This window comes from Mobula birostris, chromosome 25 (genome assembly GCF_030028105.1).
Source record: "Mobula birostris isolate sMobBir1 chromosome 25, sMobBir1.hap1, whole genome shotgun sequence".
Taxonomy (NCBI): Eukaryota; Metazoa; Chordata; class Chondrichthyes; order Myliobatiformes; family Myliobatidae; genus Mobula; species Mobula birostris.
The window spans coordinates 51,274,808-51,293,108 of record NC_092394.1 but is presented as its reverse complement, the minus strand read 5'-3'; the positions used below and the strand labels follow the sequence as shown (position 1 = coordinate 51,293,108).

The 18,301-nt window shown below is 43.7% G+C and overlaps 1 protein-coding gene across 3 annotated transcripts in view; it reads left to right on the top strand.

Annotated features, from left to right (window-relative positions):
- The window catches only part of LOC140187917 (sphingosine-1-phosphate transporter SPNS2-like), a 109,546-nt gene that overhangs the window by 40,724 nt on the left and 50,521 nt on the right, over nucleotides 1–18,301 (top strand). For all 3 annotated transcript variants that reach the window (XM_072243790.1, XM_072243789.1, XM_072243788.1), the window contains exon 3: nucleotides 9,277–9,413. In XM_072243790.1, coding sequence (XP_072099891.1) covers nucleotides 9,277–9,413 — 137 coding nt within the window. The remainder of the gene's footprint in view (nucleotides 1–9,276; nucleotides 9,414–18,301) is intronic.

Sequence of the window (18,301 nt, the reverse complement as noted above, 5' to 3'; positions counted from 1 at the left end):
GACAGAAACGCCTTCACCCAGAGGGCAGGGAATCTGAAGTCTGCCACAAAAGAAGTCATAGAGACTCAGTCACAGAGTTTACTCAGATAGAGACTAATTTTGCATTGATATTAAATGAATGAAGGGATATGGGAAATGGTGCTGAGTTTATAGATCGGTGAGCAGGTACGAAAGGCTGTCATGAAGCAGAGTCTTGACACGAAACGTTCAGCATCCCTTTACTTCCACAGATGCTGATTGACCCATCGACATCTTCCAGCAGTTCACTTCCTAGTCCAGATTCCAGCCTCTGCAGTCTCCATGGTTTTCTCCTGCCTCTGTTTCTCATGCTCCTGTTTGAGATTAAACTGCCCCACCCAGTGGGTATGATTTCCTAGAAGAGTAGAAGGAGTTCTCCTTGGTGTCCTGGGTGCACTAACCTCTCAGTTACCATCACCTGAGCTGTGGGATTGCACTATGCCTGCCTGTTTTACATCAGCGATTGACATTCCTTTGGTCTGAAGTCCCTCTACAGCAAAAGTCCTGCTGGTATTACATTTTTCTCAAGAGAATTTTGCTTGAATCATTGCTTGGCCACTTCTCCTGTTCACTTCCCTTCATCATATCACTTCTGTTTGCTTTAGCTCCTCCTTCTGCTGTTCCGACCATCCTCCGACCTCGCTCCCCCCTCCCTTCTTTATCCCTCTTTCAAGCAAGGAGCTGGCATACTTAAGGGTTCCTCCTGACAGAGGCCTGAAAAATGCTCAGCAGAGTTCAACGGCTTCTGTCCAAACGTAGGATCTCACAACTGAAACTTGGTTGCAGAAGGGAATAGCTGGAGAGAAGTTCCTCATGGTCAGGTGGGAATTCAGCTGGCTTATGGGAATAATTAGGCATCACTGACGAATAAACTCTTCTTGGGCTCACAGCTAGGTACAGGTATCGCTTATAATTGACATTTCGATGACAAACTCAGCTACCTTCTTCAGGGGTGATGCCTGGGTATGTCTACTCTGTTGGCATTTATAGCCTAGTGATCTGTCTCTCCTGATTGGTTAGTCCTCATCCAATCAGGATCCGTTCTCCCACCTGGATTATAATCAAATTCCAGTTCTCATTTAGAGTGAGACCTTCATCTTTGTTAAAATTCTTTTGCTCTGATTTTACTTCAAGGGGAGAGGTGTCTATTGGGTGACCCAGGGCTCGCAGTCCTGTCCGACATATCCACAGATCCAAATGTAGGCTAGAGTGAACTGGAGAGGGTGGGAAGAGGTGGCGATGGGAGGTACATTTCCAGAAACCCATGTTGTGAGTTGAGAGTTTAAAAAAAGTAACCTGTCAGGATCTGCCAAGACTTCCCGTCAATAGCAAGTACAGAAACAATAAATCCTTGGATGATGAGATGGCAAACAGGAGCTTTTAACCCTGGGTGTTGTCCTACATGGTAGCTTTAAATTAGAATATCCTATTCATACATACAATGCACAGAATGGGCAATGGTGGAATAAAGCTTTCATTTAGTTTCACTTTTGACACTTTCCGTCATTCAGCAGACACATTCGTGTTTAAAAAAAGGATGTTGTTTGTTTCACGAGAACGTTGGGTATTTTACTGGAAATAATAGTCATATCCTCCAATGGTGGACCTTGGGGACTTGCGCTTCCTGCAACATAACTGAAGCGCTGGCTGAATTTGGAAAGAATTTGCTCCCCGTCAGCTCTGCTGAAGGCAGCATGTGTGCAGATACACTTGTTCCATCTTTGTCCCTACCAGAACACTCAATGATTTGGAAAATGGAATTGGTGGTTTTGTGGCCAAGTTTGCGGATGATAAGAAGATAGGTGAAGGTGCATGTAGCTTTGAAGAAGCAGAGCGGCTAGAGAAAGACTTAGATAGATTGGAAGAATGGGCAAAGAAGTGGCAGTATTGAGAAGTGTATGGTCAAATGCAGTTTGGTAGAAGAAATAAAAGTGTAGACTATTTTCTAAATAGAGAGAAAATTCAAAAATCTGAGGTGCAAAGGGACTTGGGAGTCCTTTCAGGAGGTCTAGAATATAAAGGATGTAATGTTGAGGCTTCATAAAGCACTGGTGAGGCCTCACTTGGCATATTGTGAGCAGTTTTGGGCCCCTTATCTAAGAAAGGATGTGCTGACATTGGAGAGGGTTCAAGGGAGGTTCTTGAAAATGATTCCAGGCTTGAAAGGCTTGTCATATGAGGAATGATTGATGGCTCTGGGCCTCTACTCACAGGAATTCAGAAGAATGAGGGGTGACCTCATGTAACCTATCAAACGTCGAAAGGCCGCCATAGAGTGGAGGTGGAGAGGATGTTTCCAATGACAAGGGAGTCTAAGGCCAGAGGACACAAACTCATAATAGAGGGACGTCCTTTTTGAACAGAGGAGGAATTTCTTTCACCGGAGAGTGGGGAATTTGTAGAGTTCATTGACACAGGCGTCATTAGGTATATTTAAGGCAGAGGTTGATAGGTTTTTTATTAGACAGGGCATGAAGTGATATGGGGAGAAGGCAGGAGACTGGGGCTGAGAGGTATACTGGATCAGCCATGATGAAACGGTGGAGTGGACTCAATAGGCTAAATGGTCTAATTCTGCTCCTATATCTTGTGGTCTTAATACTCCACGGGTTGGCTGGTGGGATTGGACAGTTACCTAATCCCTTGTTCCCCAGCAGTGTGACCAGCACATCGAGTTCCCTTATGGCAAGCACAACAATCAAATTGTTCCCGAGGGCTGCAGTGAATGACGTTAACAAGCCAGATCTCGTCAATCACGCAGTTGAGACCAACAGTGCAAAGTGTAGGTCACTGCCACCTATAAATAAATCATTGCAGTAATGGAACACAAAAATAAATTGAGAATTGATGCACTTGTCAAAGAACCTGCAGGGGCTTTTGGCTGTAGCCTGTTTTAATTAAATCATTCAGGTAAGCAATCCCACACATCCATGGGAAGTGCATTATGCCGTGATGCACACACTACCCCATGACATTACCGAAGCATACAAAACTTTTGGAATGCAACAACCAAGTTGTGTCCAGCAAACTCTACAAACTGTGGTGAGCAGGATGACTGGATCAACTGTGTTTATTGAGGTGTAAGCACTGTCCTGGTTACTGAGCTGGGGGTTCCTTGCCTTTTGCCAAAATAATGCTGTAGGAATCTTTACATCCATGGGGTAGGGCAAGCAGAGCCCATTCAGCAAGATCAACTCTCCTCTTGTGCCTCAGATCCATGTTGTTGATCTCCATATCCCCCAATTCCTTGAATGTCCAAAATTCTCTCCATCTCACTCTCGTCCTGATGACTGGGCACTCCCTGTAGAAATCCACAAAGATTTACACTGCCCACAAGGAGTAACTTATCCTCATTTCTATCCTAAAAGGGTAATTCCCCATCCTGAGAGTTTAAGTCCTGGCTCTAGACTCTCCAGCATCCTCCCTGTCGAAACCTCGAACATCTCCTTCGTACCCAGTCGTAGACCAGAACAACACAATTCTGACCAGATCAGCTAAAATCTCAGTGGTACTCCGTACTCTGAAATCTTCCCACTCGGTTTATGGAAGGGGATCACTGGATCCTGCATTAGATCTTCCGTTGTCAGTTTATTGAAAGAACTCGCCAAGTAATTCCACTCCCCTGCTTTTCCAAAAAAAAACCTTGCTTTTTCTGTTCACTCTTCCAACTCCTTTTAGAAGGTTATCATTAAATCTGCTTCCAGCATCCTTCCAGGTTGGAAACTACAGAACAACTGGCTGCCAAAAACCAACCCTCCCTATTGAGCCTTGTGTTCCTCGGCCAACGGTCCTAAATCTGTGCATATTGGTTGTCAGACTTGCTGCCAGTTCAAACAGTTGCTTCCTTGTTAACAGAACACCTTCTTATTTTAATCTCCTCCACTTAATCCTGGTTCCTGTTTGAAGGGGGGGGGGTGGAAAAACTCAATTTATTTAATCTCTTCATATGGCTTCAATCCCTCTTTCTGAAAGTAATTATATCTGTGTCTAATTTCAAGTGAGCTCATAGATTCATAGAGCAGGGATACAGGCTCTTCAGCCCATCTAGTCCATGGCGTCCATTCAGTTAGTCCAGATTTGCTGTGTTCAGTCTATACCCCTTCAAGCACTGCCTGTTCATGCACTTATCCAAGCGACCCTTGAACGATACATTTTCACCTACCCCAACCACTTCTGGCAACTCGTTCTGCACACTTGCCATCCACTATGCAGGTCCCTTTTAAATTTTCCCCTCTTACCCTAAAACTCCATACCCTAGTTTTGGACTCCCTTAACCTAGAGGAAAATTCTGCTACCCCTGCACTTCTTCTATGTATCTCATAATTACAACATTATAAAAGTCGTCTGTCATTCTCCTATGTTCCAAGGAATAGAGCCATAGTCTGGCCAACTTCTCCCCATAACTCAGGCTCTCCAGATCTTGCAACATCCTCATAAACCTAACTCAGCAAGCTATCTCTTTATGGGAGATTGCAGGAAGCACCTATGGGTTCTGGGTGTTGAGCAAGCACAAGGATTATTGTTGGGAGTTTTGGACATCTGCAGTGTCACAATGGGATGTTGCTCACATTTCAATTATTCTTCAGTGTTAGCAAATCGTCGGTGGCGCCATAGCAACAGCCAGACTTTATTCAGTGGTGTCTGCTGTTAATCTTGTTGCCTTCCTGTGCATCGTTCTGGAATGCCGGCAGGGTGTAAACAGGGGAAGGAAATCTCGGCAAAAGTTACAGAGTGCACTTCCTGTTTTCCACCAACACCACAGCCTCACTACACGTCAGGAGCAAGATGTGGCTGGGCACTCTGCTGATGTATTTAAAGGAACCATTCTTTATCGCGCTATTCCAGACCTCTCCCCCTTCAACTCTGTTCCAATTAAGCTCTGCGCAGATTAATGGATGGTTGATGGATCAAGGCTTTGTTACTTGGAAACTGCTCATGTACCATGGGCCACGTACACATTTCCTAGTCCAACACCCTAACTGTGAATTTAATGTCACGTAGCATTAATTGTAGATGTCAGTGAATGGGATATGTAACTTAGGAAGAATGGAGCCTATTGATGACAATGGATTTTCATTCGACCTCAGGATTACATATGGGGGGAAATCTAACAGTTGATGTTTTGGGCTGAGATCCTTCATCAGGACCTGAAATGTTGACTCTTTATTTCCCTCTTTATTTCCCAGTGTTTTCTGTATGTTACTCAAGACTTCCAGCATTTGCAGAATCTCTCTTGTTTGTGATCTTTTTCCATAGCTGCTGCCTGCCCTGCTGAGTTCCTCCAGCATTTTGTGTGTGTTGCTTGGTTTTCCAGCATCTGCAGATTTTCTCTTGTTTGTGATCTGTGGAATCTCTTGTGTCTCAGGACTACATGCCACCTCTTTCTCTTCAGTCAAGCCTTGGTATCTGTTGAATTGTTGCTATGTAACCACGAAGGGACAGCAGCTTCATAGGGAATGGAAAGGATTAGTAGTTGAGGTATTGGACTGGAAAGGGCATAGGAAGCTCTATTGTACAGGATGGTTTGATACTGGGATGGTTTGATACTGTGGGCCTGATCGTTGGAGCATTAAGTTTGACCTGCTTTAACTCTTCAGAGCAGGTGGGCAAATATTACTAAGAGATAGTATTAACCTTGCATGCAGATTTATGTTCAAAAACCAGGGGACATGCATCTCAAGTGAGGGAGGTAAGTTTTTTATACACAGAGTGGTGGGTACCTGGAGGTGGTGGAGGTAGATTTAAGAGAGGCTGTTGGACAGACACATGAATGTACAGGAAATGGTAGAATATGGATCATGTGCAGGCAGAAGGGGTTTACTTTAATTCAGAATTGTGATGGGGGGGGGGGTTGAAGGGACTGGCCCTCTGCTGAACTTCAGCACTGATGGCTGAAGGGTGGTTTGAGTCCACAGCCACGTGCCTTTGTAATGTTGACAGCAGTGCGTTGAGACAGCAACCCTGGGGAGCTCAGGCTGGATCATCAGCTGTAAGCAGAAGGCAGTTTATCAGTGTTATAATTGCATTTCCCATGCAGCACAGCCTCTCCTGGAGCTCAAGGCTGGCTTAACGCTGCTTCCAGATTTTGGCTGTGATGAGCTGTGGTAACGTAACCATGCTAATCCGACCGGGCAGCTGCTCGGTACCATGTCCACTTACATGTTGGGACCCGATTCAGGGTGGGTCTAGGGGAACCCCTAGCGACACCTTCCAATCTATTGTCAGTGGAATAAGTCTATTATCTGTGGGAATTATCATTTCCACTGAGCCTCTTGAGATAATCCAGACTTACTTATAGAGCTTTAAAAAAATCAAATATTTTACAGCCACACTAAAGTCTGAGGATTTCTTCATCCACTGCATCTTAACAAGCACCTGAGAGCTCACTCCCTGTCTCTCTCTCTAGCTCCTGCACTCTCTCTCTCTCACTATCTCCACTATCTCTATCTATCTATCTATCTATCGATCCCGGCAGCATCCTCCCAACTGAATCACGGTCAGTGCCATAAAGCTACACTTCCACTGATATTCTTTCTGTCTGCTCAGCTTCATTTCTGAAACTCAACCTACAATCCCCCCTTTTTGTTAGAGTGGCCACATACCTTCTGAACGGCTTCACCTGAATGAAGTTCAGGAATTTTGTGTGTCCCTATATCTTTAACTCAGACTCCACACCTTCCCCCATTAATGTATTCAAGTTGTTGAACTCAGGGTGGCACGGTGGTACAGTGGTCAGCACAATTCTTTACAGTGCCAGTAACCTGGGTTCAATTCCCGCTGCTGTCGGTAAGGAGCTTCTACGTTCTCCCTGTGACCATGTGGGTTTCCTCCGGGTGCTCCGGTTTCCTCCCACAGTCCGAAGAGATACCAGTTTGTAGGTAATGTAGTCACAGGGTGGTAAATCTGTGGAATTTGGTTGCCATGAGCAGCTGTGGAGGCCAAGTCATTGGGTGTATTTAAGGCAGAGATAGATAGGTTCTTGATTAGCCAGGGCATCAAAGGGTATGGAGTGAAGACAGGGGAGTGGGGATGAATGGAAAAATTGGATCAGCCCATGATTGAATGGTAGAGCAGACTCGATGGGCTGAATGGCCTACTTCTGCTCCTATACCTCATGGACTAATTTGGTCATTGTAAATTGTCCAGTGATTAGGCTAGGGTTAAATTGGGGGTTGCTGGGCAGTGCGGCTCGAAGGACTGTAAGGGCCTACTCTGCGTTGTATCTCAATAATAAATAAATAAAGTCCCCTTGAATGTGAATTCACAAATCATTGGCATTTTATTCTGTCCATAGAACGCATACATGTTCTTTCAGACTATCAAGCCAGTTTCAGCAGTCTCAGCCAATTTCAGACACGGATACCAGGAAACTCTTACAACAAAACAATTATTAAAAACAATCATTAACATTAATGATAGACTTTATACTAAAATTGAAGTGTTTTAAGTTCAATCTGATGGTAGAGTCTTAAAGCCAAAAAAATATATATAAGGCCTGAGTTAGATATAGTAACTATATTATCAAATACAACACGGATAACCAATGGCTAATTTTAATGCATTAGCACATGGGTTGCAAATAATGTTTAAGGCAAAAGAACCAACAGGAAAAGAGGTTCATCTGTGGTAATCACTAGAAGTTAAAAATAACTTTAAACCAAAGGGAAAGGTTCATTGCTAAAATAACAATAGACCAAACGATTGGGAAAAACTTCTGAGACTCTGATAGGAGGATCCAGGTACCAAGGAAATAAGAAGTTGGAAATGAGAGCAGTCTAGCCATAACAAAGAGGAAAAACTTTTATAGACAGGCAAAATAAAAAGTGTTTCTGAAGTTACTGAGCCCTCTTACTAAATGAAACAGGAGAAATTATATTGGAGAATGAGGAAATGGGTGGAGTTGAGCCTTTTTTTAAATGGTGAGGGTTTGCTTAGTGTTAATATTCAGAGGGAACTGAGTGTGTTTGTTCATAAGTCCATAAAAGTTAAAATTCTGTTGAAGCAAGCAAGTGCAAGAATAAAGAAGTGTTCACCCAGTGAGACAGCTTCCGCTCCTGCAATATTGTGTTCAGGCCTGGGTCTCTCTAATTGATGGAGGATGTGCTTGTGAGAGAGCACCAAGAGTTCACGGAGCTGCTGAGTTTGTTGTACGAGGAGATTTAGTAGAGTGGGACCACGTCTCCAAGATTTAGAAGGATCTCATTCAAAGGTGCAAGGTTCTTAAGGAGCTTGACAGGGTAGGAACAGAGTTAATGTTTCCTGTGTCCAGTGGTGGGGGAGATGTGTTCAAAACTAGAGGTCACAGTCTCAAAATAATGGGTCAACTATTCAGCATTTAGAGGAGAAGAAACTTTTTCATACCTCTAATTCCCATTGAAACAAGAATGAGACATTCCTTCTCAACTTACCATTTGGGAGTGATAATTTTCATCCTGTAAGGATGGATAAATCATCAAGTCATAAAGTTACAAAGCAGAGAGGCAGACCTTGCAGCCCAGCTCATCTGTGCTGACCTAAGCTAGTACCATGTGCCTGTATTTGGCCCATACGAGGATCAAACAGGGAATTTGCTTCCAAGCTGGTGGCATGAACATTGATTTCTCCTTCTGGTTATTTTTTCCCTCTTTATTCCCCCTCCCCCTTCCCTCTGCTCCTATTCCCACACTGGCCTCTTGGCTCTTTGTCTCACCCGTCTATCACCTCCCCCTGGTGCCCATTCTTCTTCCTTTTCTCCCATGGTCCACTTTCCTCTCTTATCAGATTCCTTCTTCTCCAGCCCTTCACGTTTCCCACCCACCTAGCTTCACCTATCACCTTCTGACTTGTTCTCCATTCCCCCTCCTCCCCACCTTTTTATTCTGGCATCTTCCCCCTTCCTTACCAGTCCCAATTAAGGGTTTCAGTCTGAAACATCGACTGTTCATAGGTGCTGCCTGACCTGCTGAGATCCTCCAGAATTCTGAGTGTGTTGCAAGGGATTTGCTTGCTACTTTGTCCTTGGAAACTGACAATGAAACCAGATTCCTGTAAAAATGTGTAGGGATTGTGGCTGAAGAGATACCTTCCACGGCAGTCTGCATGTCCGTGTGTCACTGGCATCTAAACACACATGTTTAAAGCACATTAAATATATCCACTGAAGTCGATCAATTGAATTTATAGATGAAAATCACAGGTTGAACATCACTGTCAGTGTTTTTTTACAACAGCCTTGTAAAACACTGTAATTTTATGCATCATTTCTTTTCTCTTCTCAAGCTTTCATCTGCAGTTTCATGGTGGCCACGCCAATCTTTGGTTTCCTAGGCGACCGCTTCAACAGGAAGTTCATCCTGAGTTGTGGGATATTCTTCTGGTCGGCAATCACCCTGTCCAGCTCCTTCATCACCAAGCCGGTATGTATCAGAATCACCAAGCCAGTATGTGTCAGTATCTCTTTCACTGCTCGTTGAGTCCATCGTTGTTAAACCCACCAGCTCCTGGCTCCACGTGTGAAGCTCCTGGCTTGTTGGACCTCGAGGTCCAGAATCAACCTGTAGCTTGCTGCAGTATCTGTGACAGTTGACCACGAGGAGGGGAGTACCATAACCAACGTGGCTGATCCTGGACAGTACGTGCCTCTTCAGAGGGGCAGGTAGTGAGGGATCAGCAGTGGGGCCTAGTTGCCTCTCCTCCTCCAAATGTGACTGTCCATGGCTGGCCTCTCAGTCAAAACGTTAGGAACAGGAGCAGGACAAGGCCAAGTGATGCATTGCACTAGCTCTTCCATGGCTACCTTCCACCTCGGCTCTTTTCCCTGTGCTTATCTCATTTTTATCGTGAGCACTGTGTATGTAGGCCCTCAGCATTGTCAATGCTCCTTTCCATTTGTCCAACATTCACTTTGACCCTCTACCATCAGGCAGGAGGTATCATAGCATAAGGACAAGGCCTGTTAGGACAGGAAACAGCTTTTTCCCCCAGGCTGAGAGAACACTGAACATAGAAATCTACAGCACATTACAGGCCCTTCGGCCCACAATGTTGTACTGACCATGTAACCTACTCTAGAAACAGCACAGTCCTCTATTTTTCTAAGTTCCATGTACCTATCTAAGAGTCTCTTAAAAGACCCTATTGTATCCACCTCCACCAGCGCCGCCAGCAGTGCGTTCCACGCACCCACCATTTTCTGTGTGAAAAACTTACTCCTGACATCCCCTCAGTACCTATTCCCAAGCACCTTAAAACTCTGCCCCCTCGTGTTAGCAATTTCAGCCCTGGGAAAAAGCCTCTGGATATCCACACGATCAATGCCCCTCACCATCTTAACTGAACTAAGGAGCAGGGAGACGACTGAACTCCCGGCCACCACCGAGGTCCCATCACGTATGAAGTGCCAGTAGTGTTTACTTTTTAACTTGTGTCATAACTGCACCTTTTTATAAGCCAATTTATTTGTGGTAATATCACTTTGTGTATTGTGTGTGAGTTATATGTACAGTGTTGGGCACCTCCGTAAACTTGAACTTGAGCTCCATGTCTGGTGATAATATTGAAAAAACTCTATGTTTCATCGGGCAGGCAAGATTCTATCAGGTAAATGTTGAATTTTCCAGTCTCAGATGGACTGCTTCCCTTCAGTCCCTTTTCTCTCCCCTCCTGATCCACCCAGTTCTTCCCACACCCTCCCCAGCCCCCTATCACTATGTTCTTGCCCGACCCCACCCACTGCATCTGCCCGCCACCCGCACACTGGGTCCTCGCCCCACCGTCTGCCCTCCCCATCCCCCTTCATTACATGCTCCACCTTCATGTCCTGTCAGATCCCAGCATCTGCAGCCCCCTGTTTCCTTCACCTAACAGTTTCTATCACTATACCCACTCTCCCCTCTTTCTGCCTATCGCCCTCCTCGCCCCCTTACACCTCCTTGCCATCTCCCCTCTATCTTTCGGTCCGGATGAAAGATCTCGACCCGAAATATCAACTGTCCAATTCCTCCACAGACGCTGCCTGACTTACTGAGCTCCTCGAGCAACTGTTCCTTGTTCCGGGTTCCAGCATCTGCGGAGTCTTGTTTTTCAATATCCTATGACATGACCACCATTTTTTGGCCAGAACTGGCTGCATCCTCTGTAATTAATGTTGCGACGACTCAAATTGAAACAAGAAATTTAAATGAAGCCTCAGCACCACAGTTAGACGCGGCCAGTCAGTCAGATACCTAATTGTCAGATCTACCCCACTGTATTTACACCACTCTGGGTGTAGCATTGTGCAATATTTCCCCTGTTAGATCTTCAAAGGATAATTTTGCCCTGAGCTAGAAAAGCAGCTTCTCTCTGCATGTATCCGAACCCATCTGCAATTGTGGTCTAACCAATTCTCTTGCCAACCCACAAACTGAACACAGAGGGATTGAACTGGTCAGCAGCCTCCTGTGTCACTACGGAGTCTTAATATGGATGTGAGGTGAACCAGCTTGAATGGAGAAAGCTGATTACAGAGGAAGTATTAGGAGCAAATAAATAATTCATTGCGGGTGGGGATGTAGGCGAGGTTTTAACATATCAGATTCACAAATCCTTGTCTCCACTTTGATTTTCATTAAAGATTAGGATTCAGCAGTAAGGAAGGCTTTGAGCTTTGAAATTGTTTTCATATATCAAGTGAGGTCTTCCTGTATTTGAAGCGTATGCTGTGTTAAAATCTTGATGAGCTCCTCCTCCCTCTTTTAATATGACATGCCACCCAGAATGTCTGAATAAACACAATATGCCTAATAACATCTTAGCACAGATAGGAGACTTGTATCCTCAGGGAGGGACGGCTGCAGTCAGTTTCCGATATGATTTGGTGCATTCCAGACATATCTGCTCACTGTGTGTGTCTTGGGGATGAGAGAGATTTTAGTTCCATATACTGCTATTTTGAGACAGCTGATTAAATCTAGCCCTGGGTTCAAACAAGCCAATTAGAACAGCATTCTGTGTAGGTCTCTAAGTGAATTTCTGTAATGATCATGGTGAACACATCTTCTCCCTTCTCCACACCATTAATCACACCAATGGGCTGAGCATTCTCCTTCTGTACACTAAAAATTGAGCAAGTGGCTTCAGGCCCACCTGAGAGCTTCAGGTTTTTGCCGAAGGGCGTCGTCTCCAATCGTGCCCCACTTGGTACTTCGCTCTGAGTGGCCACCAGGATTCTGCTGCTCAGGCTTGTGAGGTAGGACATTGTGACTGAGGCCAGGGCACCACCCAGTGGAGTGCCCGGCTGCCCTGTACGAGGATATACTCCCAGGAGGAGGAGAGAACTGTATAGTTGGGAACCTGGGAAAATACAGCTGAAGCATGTGTAAAGCATTTTAACCAGCCCGATCTTATAGACAGATGGTTCTGGTACTATATAAAAGAAAGCTGTTCTCCTTTCCTGAATTGCTATTTCTGGTTGGTGCATTGGGAATTGTCAGGCCCCACCATTGACAGGTTGGGGAAGCCAGTGACTGGGAAGCTGTAGGTGTTTGGATAGCTCAATAACTAAATTTGCTGCAGATCCGAGACTCTCCCCAATTATCTGGGAATCTACAGCCAGTAAGGATTAATCTGCCAATCACTGCTGCTAGAAACCCAGGACGGAAAATCATGAGTAGTAAAGTGAAAAGGCCTTTAATCATTGGTTAAGGCCTATCCAATTGAATAGGTCTATTGTGTGGGCAGATGGTGTTTGACATGTCAGAGGACCAATGGAGGAAACATATCAGTGAAGAACTGTGAAAATGACATGCGTCTCTAAATGATTATCTCCAAACTTTAGTCCAGGATGTGCAATGTGAGCAGACTCTATCAGTGGGTGCTGGAGCAGAGGGAAAAATCAAATCTTGCTTCTCGTGAGGTGATGATTAAATTCAAACTGTTGTAGTGTAAGCTCTCTCTTATCTAAGCGGTTGTTTCCTTAACACTGTTATAATTTCAGAGTTAAATAAATAACAAACCAAGTTTCCTTTGGAATACTGCCAAACTTTGAATTTCTATTTTATTGCTGAAACTTCTGTACTGCTGATGGCAATTCAGCACATCATTTCCCCATGTGAATTCAGGCAAGCCTCTGGATTTGAGTAGAAGGGAATGTGTAAGTGTTTACTCATTTTAAATCTTCCCCACTGATTCCAGTTCCTACTCCTGGGGCAGCCTATACCTTCAGTTAGTCTGTCCTCTGATGCGCTGACAGATTAATAGCTAAAAGTAAATTAATTTGTCTAAAAACTTGTGTCCAACCAGGGGTTCCCAGCCTGGGGTCCAGAAACCCCTTGCTTAATAGTATTGAACAATGGCATAAAAAGGTTGGGAACCTCTGTATCCAACAGTAACAAACAACTCCTAGCTTGCTGGAAAGAAACACTGTTCTATGCTCCCTGCTTCCAGTCTGTGAGTATTGCACATGCTAGTCCCAGCTACTTGACATTCTACACTCTCTGATCTTGAGCACTGGACAATACTGGGCAAAAAAAAAGCAAGAAAATGCTGGAGATACTTAGCACACCAGACATTATCTGTGGAGAGAGAAACATCTGACCACAGGAAAAGTTAACAATGGTTGAAGATGCAGAGAAGGGAAAGGGGATGAGGTGAACAGAAGGGACGACTGTGAGATTGTGAAGACCAAGAGGAAGTGGGTGACAAACGTTGTCACTGGCTGAGAGAGAGTGAAGTTTTGTTGAAGGCAGCTGTCCTGACAGGAGGAGGCGGTGCCTGAGGATTATGGGTGAGAAGAGAGGAGAAGAATTACATTAATTCCCATAAAGATGGCGCCAGCAAACAATGATTCTTGGGCAAAATCTTCCAAGTAATCCAGAGAGCTGCTTATTTCACTTTTTCTACATCTTTTTTTTTATCTTAAGTGTGTTTCTGTAACTGCTGGAGCCTGTGACTTACAGTTTGGAGATTGATTGAGTGATCTAGTACTCGCTGTCTCCATGAAAATTCCAGGAGGGGAGTGTGAGCACAGGCTGCCTCGATTGAGGAGAAGCTCAGAGAAAGGGCACGTGGTCATGATCGACTCCATTTCTCGCTGATTAAAGCATCGAGCAAGATTGAAACAACGAACCGAATGCGGAGGAGAGCAAGTGGTCAAGTGGTTGAGTGGCTGCTGTCCTCGGAAGGCCACCGTGTTCGAGTGTCGCTGTCTGCAGGAGGCCGCCATGTTTGAGTGGTCACTCTCCTCAAAGCTGTCAGAGGATGTTATTGGAATCTGAGACTTGTGGGTTGTACTGTGCACTGTAGTTCATATTGGTTTTCTGTGTTGTTGCCTAATCTTTCTTGTTGCCAATTGGTGCGTTGGGGGTTGGGGATTTGGGGTTTGATGCCCTTGCTGCTGTTTCTGTGTGGGCAATATGTTAGTTTTTTTGTGTGCGAGAGAGGGGGTTGGGGATTTGGGGTTTGATACTTTAGTTGTATTTTCTGTGTGAGTGATATGTGAAGATTTTTTTGCAAGAGGGGATTGGGGGTTTGGGGTTTGATATTTTAGTTGTATTTTCTGTGTGAGTGATATGTGAAGGTTTTTTTTGCGGGAGGGGATTGGGGGTTTGGGGTTTGATATTTTAGTTGTATTTTCTGTGTGGAGTGATGTGTGAAGTTTTTTTTGCGAGGGGGGTGTTGGGGGTTTAGGGTTTGATGCTCTGGCTGCCATTTTCTGTGTGCAGTAACCTGTTAGTATTTTTGTGCAAGGGGTGGGTTCATGTCTTTTTTTCAATGACTTGCACGGTTTTCTTTGTTTTGTGGCTATCTGGAGAAGGTGAATCTCAGAGTTATATACAGATACATACTTTGATAATAAATGAATCTTGAACCATTGAGAGAGGGAAGAATTGCTGGAGCTGTTAGACACAGGAGTTAGTAGAAAGTGGAACTAGAGGAGAGTGAGCAGAGCTCAGTGGGACAGGTAACATGAGGGAGGGAAAGCTAGAGTTACCTCTCAGTTCTGTGACAACGTGCTTTAAAAATACCTCAAATACTTTTCTTCAAGTCTTGCCAGGTCCTATCCCACAAAATCTCCAGCCATCCAAACTTACCCAAATCTAGACCAGGCTCCCTGCCTGGATGCATTGTGGCTTTGCATGTGACTCCAAGAAACTGCAGAGCTGTGGACACAGCTGAGCTTGGAAATCAGCTTCCCCTCGATGGACTCTGTCTACACTTCTCACTGCCTCTGTAAAACAACCAGCACAATCCAGGACTACATCCACCAAGGACATTCTCTCTTCTTCTTTCTTCCTTCAGGCAGAGGATACACAAGTCTGAATGCACACATCAGCAGGCAGAAGGCATACTAGGCATACCACCAGTCCACTGTTATCAGTCTCTTGAACAAGCCTGTTTGTATGATAAGGTGAACCTTGGCCTCACATTCTGCCTCATTATGATCTTGCACTTTATTGTTTACATACTCTACACTTTCTCATTACCTTTTACACTTTGTTCTTCACTATTATTCTAGCTCATTGGACTGCATAATTATTCGATCTGCATGAACAGCATGCAAGACAAGCTTTTCACTCTATCTTGGTATATGACAATAATAAACTAATTCCAATTATGTATTTAATACTTCAGTAATATTTGAGTAATATTATAAATATATTGTTTGATTTAGCATTCTTTGTTGTTTGCATAATTCATTGCAGGTTTTATGTAAAAATACATGAGTTGCATACGTCATTATGCTACGTCAAAAGTGCGTGCCTCACCAAAGTAAGAATATAGTAGGCATGTTATTCCTGGTTTCGCGTTTTTCTTTTGATTAGTTTTATGTTTTGGAGTTATAAAACATAATAGTGGTGATGAGAAAGTTTTAACTGAATCTGATGACTAAGTGCTGAAGGGCTTCAGGCTTTTTTCTCTTCACATGAGGAGAGAGACTGTTCGAGTTTTAAAAAAAGGCAGAAAACAGATGAAATTCACAGATTCATAAACAGTGAGTACCAGGTAATAATAATAATTTTTTAAAAAGCAGAGGTGACTGGCTACATCAAAAAGGTAGACATGTTCGATTTCACAAGAGATAACTGGTTGATATATACTGAGCAAATTGAGGAATATTTTAAAATAATGAAATAACCAATGAAAAGCGAGTCCCAGTCTGCTGAGTACATTGGGTGGAAAGACGTACAGTTTGCTTAGAAATTTGACTGCTCCAACCAAACCAGCCAAAATTAGCTTTGCTGATATCGTGAAAGTAATGCAGGAACATTTAGAACCAAAATCATTGTTGATTGCAGAGTGCTTTTGGTTTCATTATTAGAATCAAAAGAAAGGGGAGTCCATTTCAGTGTACATGCCCGAATTGAAGAGATTGTCTGAGCATTGTCAGTTCAGTGATGGGCTTAATAATGCACTGAGAAATCATTTAATCTGTGGAATGTTACAAGAAAACATTCAAAAATTGGCTCCTAACAGAAGCGCAACTCACATTTAAAAGAGCAGTTGAAATCACTGTATCAATGTAAATAGCAGACAGAGGTGCACTGAGTTATAGTCAGGAATGAAAGTTGGCATGAACAAAATCTGCAATGTCTAAACAGAAACCAACCTGGCTGAACAAGTTCTGTGACTGTTGTGCCAGGGGCTCACATACACCAGACCAATGCAGGTTCAAAGTTGAAACTTGCAGAAAATGCAACAAAGTAGGACACATACAAAGAGCATGTTGGACAGACGAAAATAAATGGACTGCACAGGGAAGAGAAAGAGATAAAATGTCAAGTTGCAGTTTCAAAAAGAGCACTAATCTGCATACTGTTGATGAGCAAAGTAATAATGATGAGAGTTACACAGGATTGAGTAGCCTTGAGATTTAAATGTGAAAACGAACACAAGACAAGCAATATAGTTTCCACCAGAAATGAATGGCAAATTAATTAAAATGGGATTAGATTCCAGCTTGACTGTTTCAGTCATTACATAAAATTAGATTAAATGACATTTAAAAGATACTGAAGTCTGCAGAAATCCAACTGAGAATGTATACTGGAGAAATATTCCCTGTGGGAATGGCATTTGTAGCGGTGAACTACAACAACCAACAAGCCACATTGGGCTTGTATGTGTTTAAAAACAAGAGGGCCAGCATTATGGGGATGTGAGTGGCTGAGACAACTACAACTTGATTGGAGATCCATCCACTATTTGCATGCCATGTCCCCTGTAATAGAGTCATCTGAAAGTGAATTAAGAAAAGTACTGGGTGATGCCAGGGCAGTGTTCAAGGAAGACATCAGAAAACTCAAACATATCAAGAGTGAAATAATATTAAATGAAAATGGCACACCCAAGTTTTACAAACTCGTCTGGTTCCTTATATCATCCATAATAAAGGAGGCTGAAGGAATTCTTTCCAAGGTTGAGTGGAGACCATGGGCAGTGCCAGTGGTACCAATAGCCAAGAAGAATGGGTCTGTCAGGATCTGAGTTGATTTTAAGGTCACCATCAACCCAGTACTGAAAGTAGATCAATACCCTCTGCCCAGAATAGAGGATATCTTTGCAAACCTTTCTGGAGGGAACACTTCAGCAAAGTGGACTTAGGTGGGACCTACTTATAGATGGAGATGGACAAAGAGTCCAAAGTGTTTCTCACCATAAATACGCACAAAGGGCTTTATCACTATAATAGGTTTATTTCTGGAGTAGCTCCTGCACCTACACTCTGGCAGAAAGCTATGCACTAGGCACTGCAAAGCTGCCCAGGCACTCAGTGTTATCTGGATGATATCATTGTTACCAATGAGGATGATAAGGAACATCTCCAAAATCTCAAGCCAGTGTTAAAACATATTAGAAGATAATGGGCTCAGAGCATGACATGATATGTGAATTCTTTAAACCAGGCATCACTTACTGTGGTCACACCATTGATGCGCAAGAATTACACATGTGTGCTGAGAAAATTCAAGCAGTGGTGGATGGCCCAAGGCCAAAGGACATGTCACAGTTACAATTCTTTTTAGGATTTGTCAATTTATGATAGCAGGTTACTACCAATCCTGGCTACTGTGCTCCACCCCTTGAATTCATTACTACAGATCAGGAAGAAATGGAATAGACAAAACAGAGTGAGGTAGCTTTCCAAAAGGTAAAGGAAATGGAGACATGAGACACTGCACTCACACATTATGATCCACAGTGTCCAATAAAGCTTGCCTGGGAAGCCTCACCTTCTGGTGTAGGTGTAGTCATGCCACGTGTTATGAGTGAGGGGAGTGAACACCCAATTGCCTTTGCATCACTTTCCCTTATTGTTGCAGAG